Genomic DNA, 21617 nt, shown 5'->3' on the forward strand with positions numbered 1-21617 from the left:
GCCGTCATACCATACATGCATAGAATTTCATAAAATGCTACAAATTAGAGCTAATAGAACATAAGAAGGGTCAAATGTTCATGACCTCAGGAGGTCAAACTAAATTTCAAGTTTCAAATATGCTGTTTTGTGAGATTTACAGGTTTTGGATTAATGTTTGAACCACCCAATTAAAGGGGTAGTTCACCCAAAAAATGAAAATTCTTTCAGTTTTTACTCGCCCTCATGTTCCAATTAAGATATTTTTGATGAAAACTGAGAGCTGGATCACTCCTGTATACTAGTCCATAGGCTTCTTGAGGGATTGAAACTTACCAGCCTCGAAAAGTTATTAAAGACATCGTTAAAATAGTCCAAGTGACTACAGTGGCTCAATCTTAACTTTACATAAATATAAATACATATAAAAAACAACTTTATTTCAATTATTCATGTCCTTCTCTTTGGCCCTCGTCAGTTAAAATAGTGTGATAGCGAAGGGTTACGTCACACATAGGTTCACTATTGGCCGACGCTGGTCATGTGTGTCATGCACAGAAGCTTACGCAATTATGCTAATGAACTCACTCGAGGCCCATAGATAAGGAAATGAATATATCGTTATTTTTGTTTTGTTTTTGCGCACAAAAAGTGTTCTCGTCGTTTGATAAAGTTAAGATTGAGCCACTGTAGTCACTTGGACTATTTTAACAATGTCTTTAATGACTTATTGAGGCTGGCAAGTTTCAATCCAGCGCATCAAAAATATCTCAATTTGTTTTCCGAAGATGAACGAAGGTCTTACGGGGTTGGAACAACATGAGGGCGAGTAAATACAGACAGAATTTTCATTTTTGGGTGAACTATCCCTTTGTCACAGACAGGCATTACATGTTAAACTGGTGGTGATTCTGCAGCTCTAGATGGACTAGACATGATCTAATTGTCAAAAAAAAAAAAGAAAAATAGTATTACTTAAACCTTTTTTTTTTGGGGGGGGGGGATTTTTTTATGGGTCAGTTTAATATGGACACTTGTTTCCACCATAGAATTAAAAAAATAAAGGTAATTGTGCATTTTTCAATTGAAACTGGGAATTTCTAGGAAAAAGTACAAATTGTGAGTGTCCTCTTACTTTTTTTTCTTCTCTGAATTGTGAGTTTATATCTTGCAATTCTGACTTCCCTCCTTTTTAAGTTTCTATTAAAAGTCAATAACCTTAATTTACATTTTTTCTGTGCCAAACTGAAGTTTGTTTAGAAATGTATACTTTTAATCAAGCAAGGCTGCATTAAATTGATCAAAAGTGACTTTTATAACAAAATAAAAGTCTCCTGTTTTCATTGATAATTATCAAAACTGTTTCTTATCATATTAGAGTGATTTCTGAAGGATCATGTGACACTGAAGATTGGAGTAATGATGCTGAAAATGCAGCTTTGATCACAGATTGTGATTGTATTTGTGATTAAATAAATGCTGTCTTGGTGAGTGTAAGAGACTTCTTTTTTTTTTTTTTTTTTTTAAATGTATGTAATTATCTTTTTCCATCAGAAAAAAAAAGAGTCAAAGAGGCTGTCTACTTTAAAAAATAGCTTCTTTAATTTACGTAAATAGCCAGTGAGGTTTAAGGCCTTTGGTTGTTATTGAGCACTTGCACAGGAATCAAAGACATTCGGCCTTTCGTAGTGTGGACGGATGTTGAAGTGAGTGCCTGCAATGGACCCACACACACATGACACTAGCACATCTGTGCTACACCTGGAATTACAATGATCTTGCAGAGTTCATCCTCCTGTACCAGTGAAACCCCTCTCGCAGAGGTCAGCGGAGGTCAGGGCTCTGCGATTACAGTACGGTAGCACGTCCCCCGGGCCCTGCAGAGGTGCAGCTGTGTGTGTGTGTATGTGTGTGCAGCTTCACTTGTCTCTGCGCAGCATCAGCTCGGTCAGTCGGATGAGAGCGTCTCGTTCTGTCGACGGCCTCAGACGGCTGATCTGACGGATGGCCTCTTGACAGTAGTGTTGAGCGAGGTAGTTAGTCTGTTCCACACCGTCACTCTGAGAACCACAACACACAACACAAGAAGGATTACCAACTAAACACTCTTCTGGAACTCTTCTAGCTGGAGGAATCACAAGAAACCTTTTTCAACTAGGAATAACACTTAAATACAAAATATGATGGGATACGTTATACATTTATTAATTCCCATAAATCTGGAAAATAAATCTCTTCTTTTTTTTTTAATGGACATACTTAAAAAGCTTTTTTTCATGTTTTAAAATAGAGTAAAATACATACATCACTGAAAATGTTTGAAATATTTTACTTTCTCCATATATTTCACCACAAATCAAACTGATAGTCTATTTTGCGAATTTTTTTTTAAGAAAATGAAGACTATTTTTAGGAAGATTAAAAGGAAAATGTCATTGTGACATTACTTTCCTCATAGAACATTTCCACACAAAAACTTTCCAACTCATCATAATAATAATAAATAATCTAATTATAAATGATTTAAGGCCAAAATATAGATTACAAAAATTATAGTACTATACTATATAGACGTACAAGGATATGTAAATATTTACAGTTATGCATAAGTGTGTAGTATTTGTTCCACCATCTTCATAGTTTAAATAAAAACATTTTTACAATAATATTATTCTCCTTCTTCCCCACAATCAAATATTTTTAAAAATAACTTTTAAACACATGGACAATTTATTAGAATTAGGGAACACTTTTCAAATGACAGTAAAATAAAATGATAATTTGACCACTGAAACCAGTAAAAGGCAACAGATTACCACTCTTTAGCTCATTTCCACTTCCTGTTTTGCTTTTGCCTTTATAAACTGAGTGATTTTTATAATGAATTGTATTTTTAAGTATGAAGTAGGCTAGTATAGCAAGAGTAGGAAAAGCCTCGTGCTATTTAAATACACAGACTATTTAAAACAGGCTATAAGCCTAAATAACTATTATTTATGATTCTAACTATTATTTATGATAAGATTAGATACTATTAACGCTTATAAACATTAATTAGCCTATAATAATAGGCTACATTACATAGGCTACCTTGTTTTTCTTGTGTTTGTCAATGTTGCTGTTACAGGAGGCATTTTCAAATCGTGTCGGGTCGCACCGTTCTGTACACGAAATCCTACCGTAAAAGACAAAACGTCCCTTACTAAACCCAAATTGTCCCGTAAAGTCAATAGTAGCCTATGTGTGGCATACGCAGGAATATAAATACAGCTTTAAAGGGGTTTTGCGTATGGCCACCTGAATATGAGAGATCATGGGTGATATCAACAATCACACAATGTTCGCGGAAGGCTTTATTTACACTGAACAGAATCCTTTGTCGGCTGATCGCTGATCAGAACTAGCGGCAACTCCCTTTCACAGTCTGCGTTTACAGCAAGAACGTTACTTTTGTCAACATCCAGCCACACAAAGACATGCAATCTCTACCTGGTGAAAAGGGAAGGCGTCTTTCTATAAATAAAAACATTTTACATTTGGCCTAGTATATTTTAGCGTATTGTTAGTACGCGAGCACCACCAACAGCTACTTCTCTAAAATATCATCTTAATTTGCCCCATCGGTTTCATAAACTCGGCGTTGCGTTTCAAATCCTAATTGTATTATTTTACGTTTTCCAATCAATACATTACAGCAAAAATAATGTTTAAAAACCTGAAAGCAGCAGTTTTTTTTTTTGTTTTTATAAAAAAACATCGTTATGTTTCGCTCATCTGTCTGCGCTTCAGAGAGCATCTAAAGCCACTAAACTAAACTAAACTAAACTAGTTTTCAGACATTGAAACTGTTTCTCAAAGATGCACAACGATTTATAGATTTATTTGGAACTATTTTCATTGGCGATATAGAGCAAAATATAAGTCCGACTTGTTTATTTTAATCAACGTCCTGCTGATGATCAAACAAAACTCTTCCTCATCTGATAGTTGCTAAACTATGGGCAATTGTTAGAAATAGAAAACAAAACCCATATAGCCAAGAGGAACTTTTTTTGTGAATTATATTTTGTTTCAGAAATGGGCTTTTTATTGTAATATCTGTTGATTAATTTTCTTTGAGTGGTCTGTTATGCTTCATAATAAAATGGATTGGCTACCCATTCGCAGCTTTACTTGCTGTTTATGCACCTGCTGCAAATGCTAACAAATACAGCGCTATAGTTTTTGTATCAAAAATCATGAATTAAAAGATCTAAGTCAGTCTTTGTTTCTATTTCATGTTCACTTTTAATACAACAATACAGCCGGTCTCCGATCTCTGTTACGTCATAATGGAATCCTTTAGCTTAGAACGTTCGGTGTGAGTACAGTGAGTGCAGCGCAATTATTCTTCTTTGTAGCGAGTCGGCGATTGTGTAAGTAGGCTGTACTTTTTACACTGGGTTTTGGGGATCTGAATTTTAATATTTTCACAATTTGAAGAAGAATCTGCTTAAACTGTGGAATGTTATAGTCTCGATTAGCTGTAGCTACATTTAGATATAAAAAAAATAGGCCAGGCTGGTGGTTTGTGTGGAAATGAGAGCATGATTTGTTAATCAATAATGATCAAATCTTTTTATATATATAATTGTGGTAACACTTTACAATAAGGTTCATTAGTTAACTACATTAGTTAACATTAACTAAGAATGAACAATACTTCTAGAGCATTTATTAATCTTTGTTAATGTTAATTTCAACATTTACTAATACTTTAGTAAAATCTTGTTAACATTAGTTAATGCACTGAACTAACATGAACAAACAATGAACAGCTGGATTTTCATTAACTAACGTCAACAAAGATGAACAAAAACAGTAACAAAAGTATTGCTCATGGTTTGTTCATGTTAGTTAATACATTAATGTTTATTAAATGAACCTTATTGTAGGCAAAATTTTACCATAATTGTTGATAATTTATATTCAAATGACAAAACGATATATTTGTGTGATGACACTGAAGTCATACTGAAAACTTATTTGCTTTAAGCTGATTTGTTTAATCAATCACTCGACAGTCGGCATAATAAAAAATGACTAGGCCTATATACATTATACATTAAGTGCATTTGAGTTATTCAAATTAGAAGGTTAATTGATAAAAATAACAGTTAACTTTTTTAGCTTCATTGCTCATTTTAGATACATTTCAAGGAGGCTTTCAGCCCCCCTTTCCTCTTCTGATTGATCGCTGGGCATACATTGTATACATTTTTATTTTTTAGAAAATTCAAGGCCAGAGTATAGCCTACTTGATTTTCCGCGTTCTGCTCCATCTTGTGCACAGTCGTGTCCGCACAGCTATTAGTTGGTGGACCAGTGTGACACCGCACAATTACTTATTTATACTCAGGGCCTTAAGTTAACTTTTTCGGCCACCGGCCACTGTGGCAGGTGGATTTAAAAATTCACCTGCCACAGAGACTTTTTACCAGCCATTTTTTTTTTGCCTCATAAACGTGAAAAAAAAAAAAAAACTTGTAAGAATACACATTTAAGTGCTGTCAAGTAATAATAACTCTAACAACATACATTTTTAAAAAAAATCTTTTTATTAATTGATTTTGACAGACACACAAACACAGGCTACAACAGATAGACCTACCGCAGCTCGTAAGCAAATCACACGCGGCTGTGTTGATGGCGGATTTATTCACGTAGACAGGTCTTACTCTTAACAGCTTTTAGTTACAGCGTTCAGGAACCGTTAAATATGAACTAAATTAATACTGTTATTACTGGTAAAATTACCGGGTACCGGACATTTTCTCACCAGTTCCCAACTCCCAATATGCACAGTTGCACACGCACACACATCTGTGCAACTGTCATTGTACTGCAACCTACGTCAGCGTTACATTATCTCATCCCATCTCACCAACAGTTTAATACTTAATACATCCAAACGTAGTCAGAAAAAGGGCCTCATCTTCTTTCTGATCGCATGAACGTTCCGAAACAACAGTCGCTGTCATAAATCAGCCGCTCACGAACCTTGCCATTGCCGCCGATTGTTCACTTTGTATTAAAATGTCTTCTTTACTTTTCTTTTTCTCATCCTCATCTTTTTGTTGGCTGTTTGTTGCAGCTGGCCTCTTTACCCCAGTAATGTGCCGCCACATTTTAGCTAAACTCCAACGCAATAGCGGACTTTGTTGAAATGTAAAAATCCTAATGAATCACTCACAATTCTCATTGGCTACCTGCCAATGTGGCAGGTAGATTGACAGTGTTACCCGCCAATAGCAAAATTCACCCGCATTTGGCAGGTGGTCGGGTGTTAATTTCAGGCCCTGTTTATACTCTACCAGATGTCAAAGAGCAGTAATGAGTCGAGTCAACATTCTTCTATCTTAACAATAACATAGTGTATGTGTTGAACACACACCTTTAACGCAAACACAAAAATTGGCCTAGATGTCTGTTGAACTTCAGATAACAAAATGCGGAATGCAGGCGACTTAAGTTTACGTGGGCGACATAAGTTTATGTGGGCTTAAGACAACAAGCTTTCAGGTTCTTGTACTGTATGTTTACTCAAATCATCTCTTTCTCTTTCTTTCATAGTGTTTCACAGATAGAAATAGCAAGAAGTATGAGTTTGTCAACCATGGCCATGAGAAGTGCAGAGCAGAGATACTCAGAGGAGCTCACTATGGCCCTTGCTGCGGGACGGTGGTGGGCCATAATGGAGGTTTCAGACCCAATACCTGACGATTATGAGTTTGATTTCTCCATCTCAGAGCAGTGGGGGGAAACAGTGGAGTCAGGAGCATCATGTCCCTCATCCCTCGTCCTCAGTGATGCATCTGAGAAGGCTCCAGATTTCCAGCACTGGGGTTTCTCAGATTCAACACGGAAGACCACACCAGAGTGGAGGAAGAAGAAGGCACAGAGAGCACCCTTCACTTCCAGGTCAACAAAAGTAGCGCCTGTGCCCGCCAGGACCAGAGAGGGAGCGCCTGTGCCCGCAAGGTCCAGAGAGGGAATGCCTGTGCCCGCCAGGACCAGAGAGGGAATGCCTGTGCCCGCCAGGTCCAGAGAGGGAATGCCTGTGCCCGTCAGGACCAGAGAGGGAACGCCTGTGCCCGACAGGTCCAGAGAGGGAATGCCTGTGCCCGCCAGGTCCAGAGAGGGAATGCCTGTGCCCGCCAGGACCAGAGAGGGAACGCCTGTGCCCGACAGGTCCAGAGAGGGAATGCCTGTGCCTGCCAGGTCCAGAGAGGGAACGCCTGTGCCCGACAGGTCCAGAGAGGGAATGCCTGTGCCTGCCAGGACCAGAGAGGGAACGCCTGTGCCCGACAGGTCCAGAGAGGGAATGCCTGTGCCCGCCAGGACCAGAGAGGGAACGCCTGTGCCCGACAGGTCCAGAGAGGGAATGCCTGTGCCCGCCAGGACCAGAGAGGGAACGCCTGTGCCCGACAGGTCCAGAGAGGGAATGCCTGTGCCCGCCAGGACCAGAGAGGGAACGCCTGTGCCCGACAGGTCCAGAGAGGGAATGCCTGTGCCCGCCAGGACCAGAGAGGGAACGCCTGTGCCCGACAGGTCCAGAGAGGGAATGCCTGTGCCCGCCAGGACCAGAGAGGGAACGCCTGTGCCCGACAGGTCCAGAGAGGGAATGCCTGTGCCCGCCAGGACCAGAGAGGGAGCGCCTGTGCCCGACAGGTCCAGAGAGGGAGCGCCTGTGCCCGACAGGACCAGAGAGGGAGTGCCTGTGCCCAACAGGTCCAGAGAGGGAGCGCCTGTCCCCACAGGGTCCAAAGAAAGAGGAAAACTCAGGATCCCTGTACATTTGACCAAACACCTGATAAAGGCCTCTTTGGAAACACCAATGCCCATCCAGTCTGTACAGAAGGCACCAGTGGCGTCCTCAAAGGTGCTCACATCCTCCTCACATGGAGCACCCATGCAGGAGAAGATGGAAGCTAGGCCCAAACTGAAGATCCCTGAGCCATTACGGCAGGAGCTGCTGCAGAAGAAGCCTTACACTCTTCTGTCTCTACAGAAGGCACCAGTAGCATCCTCAAAGGTGCTCACACACTCCTCACATGGAGCACCCATGCAGGAGAAGATGGAAGCTAGGCCCAAACTGAAGATCCCTGAGCCATTACGGCAGGAGCTGCTGCAGAAGAAGCCTTACACTCTTCTGTCTCTACAGAGGGCACCAGCAGCATCCTCAAAGGTGCTCACATCCTCCTCACATGGAGCACCAATGCAGGAGAAGATGGGAGCTAGGCCCAAACTGAAGATCCCTGAGCCATTAAGGCAGGAACTGCTGCAGCAGAAGCCTTACACTTTTCTGCATGGACCATCCACGCCTGGCACCTCCACAAAGAGGCAAAATCAAAAGATCCCTGAGCCTGAGATAGCACCTGTTTGTTGCACACAGGGAGTACTTGTTGTTGACAAGATCTCCGAGATGAAAGATCCTAAAAACCCTGAGCTCTTGAGGAAGGATTCACAAAATGAGTCTCCCGCAAAAGTCAGGATCCCAAGGAAGCAGAGGGAGAAGTTGAGGGACTGGTGGGGGCATCGGCAGAAGTATATGCAAAAGGGAGTGTCTGGAAGAAAGGAAGACCCCAGAAGGACGACCCCAGAGAGAACACTTTCTCCACCGTGTTCCCCACAGCAACCACAGAAGTCTCCCGAGGGATCATCCATGTCCAGATGGAGGAAGAGTGCGTCTCTATGGAGCACAGAAGCTTCTGTAAGTCCCTTATATCGCTAGTTTTTACTTATTTTAAAATGTATTCAAACAAGTAAACATTGCCTTTAACTATGCTACTATGTTTTCAAGGTCCTTAATTTAAAATCCTTTTATATTTAAAAATGATAAAAAAGACATGCCTTTAGATTTCGTCTAAGAAGCACCCATTAAACCTGCTCTCTCAACCTGTTCTCTCAACAGGACGCAGGTCTGTGTCAGGCACCTCCACAAAAGCGCTGTGTGGAACCGAGGCCCTACAACTGTCCAGCCCCTCAGGTAACTACTTCACAACCGAACCAGATAACTCAGAACAGACTTTAGTCCAGGTCCCAGCCGACCCAGAGAAGAGCATTTACTAGACCCTCCTATCTCTCAGTTTTACTAAGATTTAGAAACTAAATACTTTATTTAATCCGGGATGATAATGTGAATCATTACATATCATATCAAATCCGTTTCACTTCAGACCCCTCATATCGAATTGGGAGAATCAACTTTTCTTTAGATTTTCTTTAAGAATCCCTCATTAAATCTGGTCAGCGTTACATGATTGTGTCTGTTCCTTCAACAGGACAGTGCAGGAGTGGACAGGTCCGCCACACAAGAAAAGCAGCAGATGGCTATCCAAGTCAGCAATCAACAGTCAGAACCAGGCAGCTTCGACCAACTGGACTATTTAAGTCACATATTTGCTCATTTTTGTATAATTTCCAATGTTTAATATTTATCTTGTTTGTATAGGAGTACATGTCTTATGTGAATACATACAGACAGTATAATAAAATTATATATAAAAACTGTATTTCTTTGTCAATGACTTTTGTATTTCTATGTCAACTCTCATTAATTAGCACTTGTGTTATAAAAACAGATCATTTTCATCTGCTGTCACTGGGCTGATTAAATTCACACACTAAGCCAAAGAATAACATTGTAACAACATATATAAATCATATTTACCACAATTTATGGCAATAATACAACTGATTCACTATTTCAGTATACACTTTCTAGCAACAATAGCCTGACATCATCAGATAAAGATTTGTTTTATTTTTATGACAGATTTAAGTCCAAAGACTTTACTTTTATCAGTGGGAATTTTGTATACGAAAAAATACATATATTCTAGGAAGCGTCTGGAGCATTTACTAGGTACATGTTTCACTAGATTTGCTTTTCCTATTTATACTTAAAGTAAGTAAGTAAGTAAGTAAACTTTATTTACATAGCACTTTTCACAGACATGTAGGGTCACAAAGTGCTTCACAGTGAAAAAAAATAATAAAAGAAATAAAAACCACAACACACATTACATCAACACCATATAGCTAGTTAAAAGTTTGTCTAAAAAGATGTGTCTTAAGGTGTTTACTAAAATTTTCTACAGAGTCCAAAGCTCTCAAGGCTAATGGAAGAGAGTTCCAGAGCCACCACACAGAACGCACGATCACCTCTTGTTTTAAGACGTGTTCTAGGAACAATAAAAAGGTCTTGGCCTGAAGACCTCAAGGAGCGACCGGGAGAGTGAATGTGAAAAAGGTCCTGGATGTAAGAAGGGCTCTGTAGGTAATGGTAAAAATTTTAAACTGCACTCTAAAACTCATTGGGAGCCAATGAAGAGCCTTAAGCACAGGAGTGATATGTGATCTTCTGTTTGTCTTTGCCAAAAGTCTTGCAGCAGCATTCTGTACAACTTGCAGTTTATCCATGGAGGATTTGTTTAAGCAAGTGTACAGTGCATTGCAATAGTCCAGATGAGAGGAAATAAAAGCATGAACAAGCATCTCCAACTCTTCTTTAGAAACCAATGATCTAATCTTAGCGATGTTCCTGAGATGAAAAAAAACAGGAACGAACCACAGATTTAACATGACTGCTAAAACTCATCGATTTATCAAAAATGACACCCAAATTTCGTAGCACATCACCATCTGAGGATGATAAAACCCCAATGGCCTGCCTAATCTTTGGAGTAATGTTATCAGGAGCCATAATCAGCATTTATTCATTAATCAAGATTTACATTTATTCATTTAGCTGACACTTTTATCCAAAGTGACTTACAATGGCTGTATATGTCAGAGGTTGCACGCCTCTGGAGCAACTAGGGGTGAAGTGTCTTGCTCAGGGACACATTGGTGTCTCACAGTGGATTCGAACCCGGGCCTCTCACACCAAAGGCATGCGTCTTATCCACTGCGCCATCACACACCCCTTCAGTTGAAGATTCAGTTTTTCATTGTACTTCATAAGTATTCATTTCTATAAATTATGCCATATATTTACATTTAATAAACTGACTTTCTGATACAGTGTAACAAAAAAAGGGTTAGTCATTTACTGAAGGTTTTGATTATTATTTTGCATGGCCTTGCAAATGAAACAATATGCGAATAAATCAGAATGCATGAAAAAGTTGCAGAATGTAACTGCAAACAGAACTGCTAACTGCATATTACTATTATACATATCAAGAAGTGTTCGATTTGTGTCAAAGCTCTTCGGTGGTTGCCCTTGATTGCATAACATTTCAAATATAGAAATCATTCAATTATGTTTTTAAATCTTAAACCAAGCGCTCCCTTTATAACGCGGCTGACTGAGCTCACTCACGCAAATACTCCTGTTATCATCAATGAACCTAAACACACACTGTATATAATACAAATCAGGTTTATTTGGTAAATGTCCAGACTTTCAGCTGTTTGCAATGAACAAATCAAACAAAAGTCAAACAAAAGTCATAGATGCCTACGCTTTGTTATAATGAGACGATTTGCAAGGGTGTAGAACTTAGTTTACATGAGTTTCCAGCATGTTGTGTGATGTTTTCTCCGGTGTGTTGAAAGTCTCAGTGTGAGCGTGTACCATGAGTGCCCACTCTTGTGTTCGAACACACGCAAGAGCACTATAGTTCTTGTGAAAATTAGTTTCAATCTGAAACATAACCGATAGAGGCCGCTAAAAAATACATATAGCACCTTTAAATTAATCACACACAGTAAACAAAACCTTAACAAAAACACTTTGCAATTTAGACGCGCAAACTGGGTGCCAGTGCGGTGAGACGTAGTAGCCTACATGCTCGGACAGAGGCGGCTTTAAGTTGTTCATCCTCGGATGAGGCGTCGCACGCAATTTTAAAAACCCATCGAATCTACACAGATTACACAAATGACCCATTTGGTGTCAAGGTGACAAGTTTGCATCCCTGATTCTGAATATGGTAAAAATGACAGTATTACAGTAATGATCTCAGGGAGGATAACAATCAACGCTAAAGTAAAACATCTAATGAGACTTTTGGGGGGGGAAATGTCATAGAAAAAAATGTCACATTATAAAAATATCATAAAATTCTTAAAGGTTTGATTTACTGCCTTTATTCTTGTAATATTGGGGTGAAATGTATGGAAGCTTGTTTCCGCCTTGGAATAAAAAAAATAAAAAATGTAATTGCGATTTTTTTATCTCACAATTCTGACTTTTTTCTCAAAATTGTGGGATATAAAGTTGCAATTGCGAGTTATGAAGTCAGAATTGCATGATTTTTCTCTCAGAATTGTCAGTTTATATCTCACGATTCTGACTTTCTAAACTCAATAAAACTCTTTATGACTTTATAATCGCACAATTGTAAGAAAGAAAGTCAGAATTGTGAGTCAAAAAGTTGCAATTGTCTTTTCTAAAATTTGATTCCGTGGCGGAAACAAGCTTCCATGGAAATCTGACCTGGGGCCAGTTACATAAACAGCCATTAAGTTAAGACTGTGTCTTAAAGGATTAGTTCACTTTTGAAAAAACTTTTGCTGATAATTTACTCACCCCCATGTCATCCAAGATGTCCATGTCTTTCTTTCCTCAGTCGAAAAGAAATTTAGGTTTTTGATGAAAACATTCCAGGCTTTTTCTCCATATAATGGACTTCAATGGGAACCGGATGGTTCAGGTCCAAAAGATAGTGTTAATAACAGTTTCAGATGCAGCTTCAAATGTCTTTAAACGATATCAGACGATGAATAAGGGTCTTATCATGCGAAACGATCGGTTATTTCAAAGCTTATTCCAAAAATGTAACTTTTCTAAGGACAAATGCTAGCCTTTCTCCATTCTGTGAGGCGCGTTTGCAACGTCACGTAGTACGTAATTACGTTCAAAAGGTCACGGGCGACGTAGCCAGAACTACAGAGTCAGAGTGTTTACAAGTTGAACGCATAGGTTGAACGTGAAAACTAACTCAAACGCCGTTTACAAAAAAAGGAATTAAAAGGAAAAACAACGATGTCGGACGATTTTGATTCTGTACTTCCGGCTACGTCGCCCGTGACCTTTTGAACGTAATTACGTATTACGTGACGTTACAAACGCGCCTCACAGAATAGAGCTAGGCTAGCATTTGTCCTTAGAAAAGTTACATTTTTGGAATAAGTTTTGAAATAACCGATCGTTTCGCATGATAAGACCCTTATTCATCGTCTGGTGTCGTTTAAAGACATTTGAAGCTGCATCTGAAACTGTTATTAACTGTCTTTTGGACCTTGAACCATCCGGTTCCCATTGAAGTCCATTATATGGAGAAAAATCCTGGAATGTTTTCATCAAAAACCTAAATTTCTTTTCGACTGAGGAAAGAAAGACATGGACATCTTGGATGACATGGGGGTGAGTAAATTATCAGCAAAAGTTTTTTCAAAAGTGAACTAATCCTTTAAGAACTAGTATGACCAACTAGGAGTTAGTTAGGGGTAATCAAGTCAAGTCTTACTTTTTGGTACCAAATTAGACAAATCTACGTTTTATGTAACAGACTTTTTTGAACAGTCTAAGAGACAAAAAAATAGATGACTGGCTTCTAAGACTAATCGTAATGTTTTATGAAAGCAGGCCCTTGACATGTTTTCATGAGATTCACCTGTATACAACACAAATCTTCCTCACCTTCAGGACATATTGCCAGGCTCGATCCACATCTCCATCAGAGCTGAAGCGCCTCATTATCATCGCATGCAGCTCAGGAAACTAAACAGTGATAAAAGAGTGAAACTGGTTGGGAGATCTTTAAAAAATCCAAACTGTTTTACAATTACGTTTAAGACTGTAATAAACCTAGACCTGTAAATAGACCTGATTCCCCTTTCTGTACTTCAGAGAAGTGACATCATATTGTGAGAGTACAGATGTGTTCAGCTGTCATACCTGTTGGCAAGCAAACAGAACGGGTCCGGTGGCCAGACCCAGTTTGAGATCGGCAGCTGACGGCTTCCCCAGGCGGTTTGCACAGGACGTGAAGTCCAGAACGTCATCCACAAGCTGAAAAAGACAACAAACTTCTATTTTACTTGACTTTAAACATAATAATTCAAGATAAAACCAATGTGACCTGTAATGAATCATTTGTAATGAAAGAATTCAACTATAACAGCACAGATTTATTAAAATATGACCTAAAACCTAAAAGTTTGGCCCATATTTTTACCGCTTAAAGTTGCAGAATGACATACCATTAACAGAACTGCAATAAGCTGTTTGAGCGAGCAATGACAGGGTGAAGTGAGACTTATATGCCTTTATATCTACAACTGAAAGAACCAGATCATTTTTAGCCGAAACAGCAATTTTTAGTTCAATTTTATCACGAAATTCGAACAAAATTTTTTTTTTCAGCAATAGCTCCAGAGTAAGCTTAAAAAATAACTCTAGAGAGCAGCATTTTCTTAATGCATGCACTGCATTACATAATAAATATATATTTAATAAGCCTGTTGTCTTCATTATTTTAACAATAGTTTGAATAAATCTGTGGTGAAAATAAATTACAATCTAAATATGTAAGAAATATAAATGCTTATATTTCACCAGCAAATTTGAGTTGGAACAATTTATTGTATTTAAAATTTGATATATAAAAACCACCTTATGTACAATTTAAATGATTGTAAAACTCCGTTTTAATTGGGTGTTTATAAATAAACGAATTGGATTAATTTAAAATAAAATAAAATTTTCGGTTTACAGGCGATTTAAAAAAAAAAAAAAAGCCAAGTGCATTGTGAATATTCAGTTTCGGCCCAAAATTTTCATTCTAGTGCATCACTAACCAGAAGATACTGCTGAAGTTTCTGTTATAATTTATGTTAAATACAATTACTTCCTGCATTTTCAACTGCAACACAAGAACCATTGTTAACTTGGTGATCACAGACCACTGCATTACAAATAACATGCAAACACCGATAGAGTCTATTTACACTGTATAGATTAAATGCTTTATAAAATCAAATGCTATTATAGCAAGTGTGAATAGTGATAGACTAGACTATTTAAACCAAGTGAAAATGGCATTTCACATATAAATGAAAGAATTACCTGGAATGCGATACCAACGTTTCGTCCATATTGATAGGCTATCTCATGCACCTCAGGATCAGAATTCACCAAAATTGACACCTAAAATTCAAAAGAAATAGTGCAGGTGTTCACCTTCTCTTTCAGCTCTGAACTTCAACTTATTATTGTTAAAACGGAACGTACATACTGCCTTACAACTGTTTGCAATGAGACTTGCAGTCTTCTTGAAGGTTTTCTCAAGGTAGTGCTTGAATCTCTCGTTTTCATTCTCTTTAGACCCTAGCTGCATGAATTCACCTGGAATTGATCAATGAAAAATAGAAATAGCAGGTCCACTGTATAAAACAAGTCTCATGCATAAATCTGTAGAGACGTACCTCGTACAAGGTCTTCTATAACTTGTGACAGCACAGAAACTACTGTATTGTTCCCAATCCGCGCTAATGCCATGGAGGCCGCAGACAGAATGAAATCTCCAGCCAGGATAGCCTAACAATTTCAGATACAAATATTATTATTTTCATTTAATGACAACATCATTCTATCCTCTATAGAAGCTTGCTTCTGCCAAGAAATGTAAAAAATAAAGGCAAGTGCAACTTTTTTTGACAATTCTGAACTCTTTCCTCTCAACACAAGTCAGAATTGTGTTTTCATATCTCGCAATGCTCGCTTTTCTAGAAATTGAGAGATTTAAACTTGCAGTTGCAAAAAAATAAAAGTCAGAATGTCTCTCAGAATTGCAACTGTATTTCTAAGAAGTGTGAGAAACTCACAATTGCGAGTTATAAATCCAAAATGCAAGATATAAACTAGCAATTTTGAGAAAAAAAAGTCAGAATTGTGAGAAACTTACAATTGCAAGAAGGAAAGTCAGAATCATGAGATAAAAAGTGGCAGATTTGAAATTAGACATCAACACAGAACCAAAATGTGTGACCAACAGTTGAAAACCACCGATCTGTCGATCACAGAATTCTGTCTATATAGGGCTGCCAACTTCAATCGTGGTTCTTTACATGAAAATAAAGGACACTCAAAATATTTGTACTGCATCACACAGTATATATAATTTCAGGTTCGTATGAGTTTAAAAGGTTCTCAGACATAAACAGTTTTTGGTTAACCTTTTTATGCACACTTTAAACGTACAGCATGAAATTACAAAAGACGTAATTTGATGACGTCGGGAAAGAGCGTGGGCTCACGGGAGTTGTTGTCGCCGTCAATGACAACCAGCTCAGCTCATGGCATGACATCATCGTTTCACAAAATATACGGATATATGGCATCTCTCTGTAGATTTAGCTTGTCGAGAAGCTTTAAATGCAACCCCAATGTTTACCTGTGTTATGCTTCTCCTGTCCCAAACCCTTCTCGGGTCATATTTTTCACCCGTACGTTTGAGCTTAACTGAGCTGGCTGTAGCAGCAGAACGTGCAGGCAAAGCGTAATCGTGGTCCATAACTATTATACAGACGGCAGTAGACGAATATAAATATTTATATTACGCTCCTTCAATGAATGACCTATTTTAGAACATTTTTCATATATAGGGCGCACTGGATTATAAAGCACATACTGCTTAGATACTATAAAGATACTGCAGTCAAACGTTTGACTGGGTTTGCGTTATGCATCCACTATGTGCTAAAGGCTAAAGGGAATATAGTGAGTGCGCGGCGCCGGAGGTGAGGCGTTTATTTAGTAAGCATGAGCGTGCTGAAGCGGGCACGTACATTCGCAGCCTGACTCATACGAGTATTCAATGTGCGCGGCTCGCTAACAGCAACAGTTGGCTGTTTTGAATGAGACGAACCGTTTACTGTAAACGGGGAGCGCTTTATGCGCGAGCAGCACCGGGGACAGTGTGTCTGTGAGTGAGCGCTCGTGAGCGGGCACATGATTTACACACATAAAAATACGTACTGCTTTTTTTTCTTCGTCATTTTCTTTGCTTTATTGGCGGTAGTCCAGTGTTCCCCTTTGTGTTTGGCGGTTTCGCCGGGTTCCGCAAGGAAGTTAGAGAAAATAGAGGAGTCAAAGGTTATATGACGCCCATAGACGGGCGACGAAACGGAAATAAAGAAACGTCCCGTGTCTTCGAATTAAACTATAAATTTCTCCGTATTTGAAAGTTGGTGAAAACTGTCGGGATAATGTAAGTACACATCTAATAGAAATATATAACATAGATACAGTTATTTTTGCTATTTTAAACCAGAAAAAATACATATTGTGGCTTTAATTCTAAAACGAATTTTAAGGTCACACAAAAAGTCACATTAAACTAATTTCAAAATAATAGCATTTATCTGAAATAGAAAGCTTTTATAACATTATACATTTAATTTAAATTAAAGACAGTAACAGCCTACATTTATTAAGCAAGGACGCATTAAACTTAGTAATCAAAAGTGACAGTAAAGACATTTATAGTGTTACAAAAGCTTTTTTTTTATTTCGGATTAATCTACTTTGAATCTATTCATCAAAGAATCCTGACTTAAAAAAAAAAAAAAAACATTTAAATAGCCTAATAATCAGAAGTGTTTCTTCGGCAGCAAATCACATCATATTAATCCCCCAGGAAGAGTTCATGTTTTATTGCGTGTCTGATGTTGGACTTGTGAACAGTAATCCCGGTGTTTGAATTCACCAAAATTGATTTGCCGAAATCGGACAGTGAAAGGGATTTGCCGTTAGCGCGAGACCGAATCAAACCGGGAGGGTCCAGACAGCAGACGATTCTGTTCGCAAATCAAACAACGGTTTGTCCCAAAAGAATAACAAGTCTAATTCTCAATGTAGAGGTTGTTATTGGTATGGTCTGATGCGCGGGAGTGTGGGCTGTGATTGGATGATGACCGGTGTCGTGTGTGTTGTCTCAGACTGAGACAACAGACACACACGACACCAGTCATTGCATCAGTGTATTAGTGTAGCTTTTTTTTTTAATGGGGACAAGGGAGGTCCCGTACGGTACAAATATATTAGGCCCAGAATACGGGACGTCCCGGCTAATTCGGGACAGTTGGTAACCCTATGTCTATCACAGAAATGCAACTGTTTCTCAGAATGAAATGCGACTGTTTCTCTCAGAATCGTAAGATTAACTCACATTGCGAGTTATACAAAGTCCGAATTGTGAGATATAGGCCCAGTTTGACCCGCAGAGCTTAGATTCAATTAGTTCAATTAAGACATTTAAGTAGCTTTTATGAACATGCCTGAGAAAAAAAAAAAAACATTACTGGTGTGCATCTTGAGACAAAATAATGAAACTGACATATTTTAAGATAAATCAGTGCAAGTTAATTGCTTTCAGTTACAACAGATCAAACTCAGCATTCTAGTCTGGGACTAGTTTAAACCGTGTTTGTGAAAACAAGTGTTAAACTTTCAATTTTGAAGAAAAAAAAAAGAAGAAGCATTTTTTATTATTATTATTATTGCCTGGCGGAAACAAGCTTCCATATTCTCAACTGATTTTCCTTCGGATTTCAAATTAGACATCAACAAAGTACCAAAATATGTGATCAACAGCAGAAAATCACAGTTACTCACTTTTTTCTCCCCCCACAAGTTATTAATGGTGTTTTTCCCACGTCTTGTGTCTGAGTCATCGATAACGTCATCGTGCACCAGACTGGCAGTGTGGATCATCTCAGAGATCATAGCGATAGAGCGCTGCGCCGGCAGCAAAACCCTGAGGACATCAGATGTGCCGTATTAACACTAACTGATGCATCACTATAAAACACACACACACACAGCACTGAAGTCTTTCTCACCCCTCTTTATTGCTGTGGACGTTACAAGCTCGAGCCATCAAGATCACAATCATGGGTCGAAAGGCTTTTCCCTTCCCATCAAAGTAATAATCACAGAGTGCTTTGAGCTCTGCTTTAGAGACGAGCAGCTGCTGAAGACACGTTCAACAAGGTCAGTTTGAGGCCATAGAAGAGCATAAAACATCTCAGAGAAGAGGTGGAAAGTGTTTGGGCATAATTACTGAAAATAATACTTCATAAAACAACAGTGGACAAGAAAAAGAAAGTTTAGTGGTAAACGATGTGTAGTACTATGCAGAATTCTTGCCATACCTTTTTTATGTCTTCATATAAATCTTGCAAGTCCTTTTGTGCGAGTGAGAAAGGATCTTTTAACTTTGCATCACTGTGTAAACTGCAACAGACCCGTGGAGTTGAGAACAGACATCTAGACCGGTGTCTGAGACAAACATGGGAAAAAAGATTCAATAAACACAATAAAAGTTATTAGTACAATATACTAACAATACTAGTTATTAACAAAAAAAAAAAAAAACAACGTGCATGTATGAATGAATCTCATTTCACTTGAAAGTCAATATATTTAAGCATTTAAACTGCAACTTTGAATGGGGTAGAGTAAACACTTTTTATCAAATCTGCCATTTAAATATATTTTTATTAGTGCTGGGCAGCGATTAATCGCGAATAATCGTATCCAAAATAAAAGTTTGTGTTTACATAATATATTTGTGTACTGCATTTAATTATTTTGTATATAAAAATACACACATGAATGTTATACATTTACATATATTATAGAATAATGCATTATATACATATAAAATATTTATAATATAAATATATGTATATACATGCAATTATTTCTTACATATACATGTACACGCATATATATATATATATTATGTAAACACAACACAACTTTTATCTTGGATGCCCAGCACATAATTTGTATGTAATGTTTATGCCCATTTATACAACTGCAATATATATATATATATATATATATATATGTTATTTCAGTAGAATGTAATTAATTACTCCAGTCTTCTGTGTCACATAATCCTTCAGAAAATAATTAATATGCTAATTTGCTGCACAAGAAACATTTTGAATGACTATCAATGTTGTGCTGCTTATTTTTGGGGGGGAACATAATTATGAAATATATCATTCTAACCTCAAACGTCTGAACTAATTAAATAGTTTCGTTAAAATAATTTCTTTCTTTTTTTTTAAACACACATGTTTTGGCTAACTGAAACTGTCATAAGTAATACTCATAACATGATGTAACTAGAATTTAAACCTAATATTTTTTGTAATAGTCCATGTTACACCTTCCCTGAATGACAACTAGCCCCAGTGTACCTATACACATTTGTACTAACTACACATTTACACCATGACATTGACATACCTCGCAAGGATCATTGGTTTGTTAAAATTATGTACAGGGCCCTGCAGGAAAAAAACCTGAAAAACATAAAGTACCCATCAAAACAATAAAGCAAACTGTGATCAGGATATAGTGTGTCTTAACATTTGCCAACACAACTTACACAAGCACAACACAAGACTTCCTGTGCAACATTCTTGTCCAGCAGTGACATTGAATGGCATGCAAACCTGAGCAGTGAGTCTCTAATGAATGAGTTCTTGACCTTTAACACACATTTCAGGCAGGAGATCTTTACAAACACAACTGCAATCATCTAAGACTTGCAACGCATGACATTCGAACTCATCTCAAACCTAATGTGATAATATACGGCAGTGATCTGATCTGTCATTCATTGGCTCACACCGGTGACCTTCATCATCTTCATCATCAGTGTGATGGCGTTACCTGTGTCACAGCGGAGGACGACGCGCTTCTTCTGCCTGCTGAAGTCGTGTGTGTAAAAGCTCTTCTGCTGAGCCCACAACACCAGTCCAGTACTACAGCAGCTCCAGCACTGCTCCTCCAGCACAGGCTCCACGGCACCGCCATGACGCCCCAACACGTTACGGAACCGCAGCATGAACCGGAAGCTGTTGTCATGACGTAATGTGCTGCTGAAGAGGAGGGTCGTTAGAAATAGAATAAACCATAGAATAAAGGGAAGAAAAGGCGGAAAACTAAAATGCTATAGTTCGATATAATAATTATCCTATTTAAACAATAACAATAAAAAACTATACAGAATAAAAAAAATTACACTATATAATTGGCTAAAAATATATATACAATAAAAAGGAGTAACTTAAGCCTATTTATACTTTTACTGGATATTCTGTCGTTCTTAAGTTGCCAGCAGACATCTCTCACGACTAAGAACAGAAACAGCTCCAGTCATTATCTGTTCATTAAACAGCTGCAGTTCAGGTTTTTTTTTACTCAACTAAATTTAGGCCTATATATGAAGAGTTCAGATGCAAAAGCCTCTAAATGCCATTTGAAATTTTCTTCTTTAATGATGATTTTTATCAAACTTGTATATTTAAGTTCAGTAATTTCACTTAAATAACAATTAATAGGTAATCTTCATTGCCATTTAAGTGAAATCACTGAACTTAAATATACAAGCTTGATAAAAATGATCATTCTAGAAGAAAATTTCAAATGGCACTTAGAGGCTTTTGCATCTGAACTCTTCACATATAAAAAAAAAATCTCATACACAGGAGGCCACAGAGGATCTAGCTGGATTAATGACAAGTAGAGATAGAATAGAAGATGCTACAAAAGTATTAAAGTC

The 21617-nt window shown here is 38.0% G+C and overlaps 1 protein-coding gene across 2 annotated transcripts; it reads right to left on the minus strand.

Moving 5' to 3' along the window:
- Window positions 1-979: 979 nt before the first annotated feature.
- On the minus strand, window positions 980-20913 carry pdss1 (prenyl (decaprenyl) diphosphate synthase, subunit 1). Of its 2 annotated transcripts, none has more exons than XM_039666504.2 (11): window positions 20726-20913; window positions 20297-20352; window positions 19189-19315; window positions 18877-19007; window positions 18650-18791; window positions 15460-15571; window positions 15270-15379; window positions 15101-15181; window positions 13931-14044; window positions 13673-13753; window positions 980-2039 (listed from the first exon to the last, which is right to left on the minus strand). In XM_039666504.2, the coding sequence occupies exons 1-11, from the start codon at window positions 20867-20869 to the stop codon at window positions 1899-1901; spliced, it is 1239 nt and encodes a 412-aa protein (XP_039522438.2). In that variant the 5' UTR covers window positions 20870-20913; the 3' UTR covers window positions 980-1898. The 2 variants fall into 2 exon arrangements, with proteins under 2 accessions (XP_039522438.2, XP_039522440.2); XM_039666506.2 differs by having other exon boundaries at window positions 18877-19004; window positions 20726-20912.
- Window positions 20914-21617: the final 704 nt, after the last annotated feature.

This window comes from Pimephales promelas, chromosome 22 (assembly GCF_988280905.1).
Source record: "Pimephales promelas chromosome 22, fPimPro1.hap1.1, whole genome shotgun sequence".
Taxonomy (NCBI): Eukaryota; Metazoa; Chordata; class Actinopteri; order Cypriniformes; family Leuciscidae; genus Pimephales; species Pimephales promelas.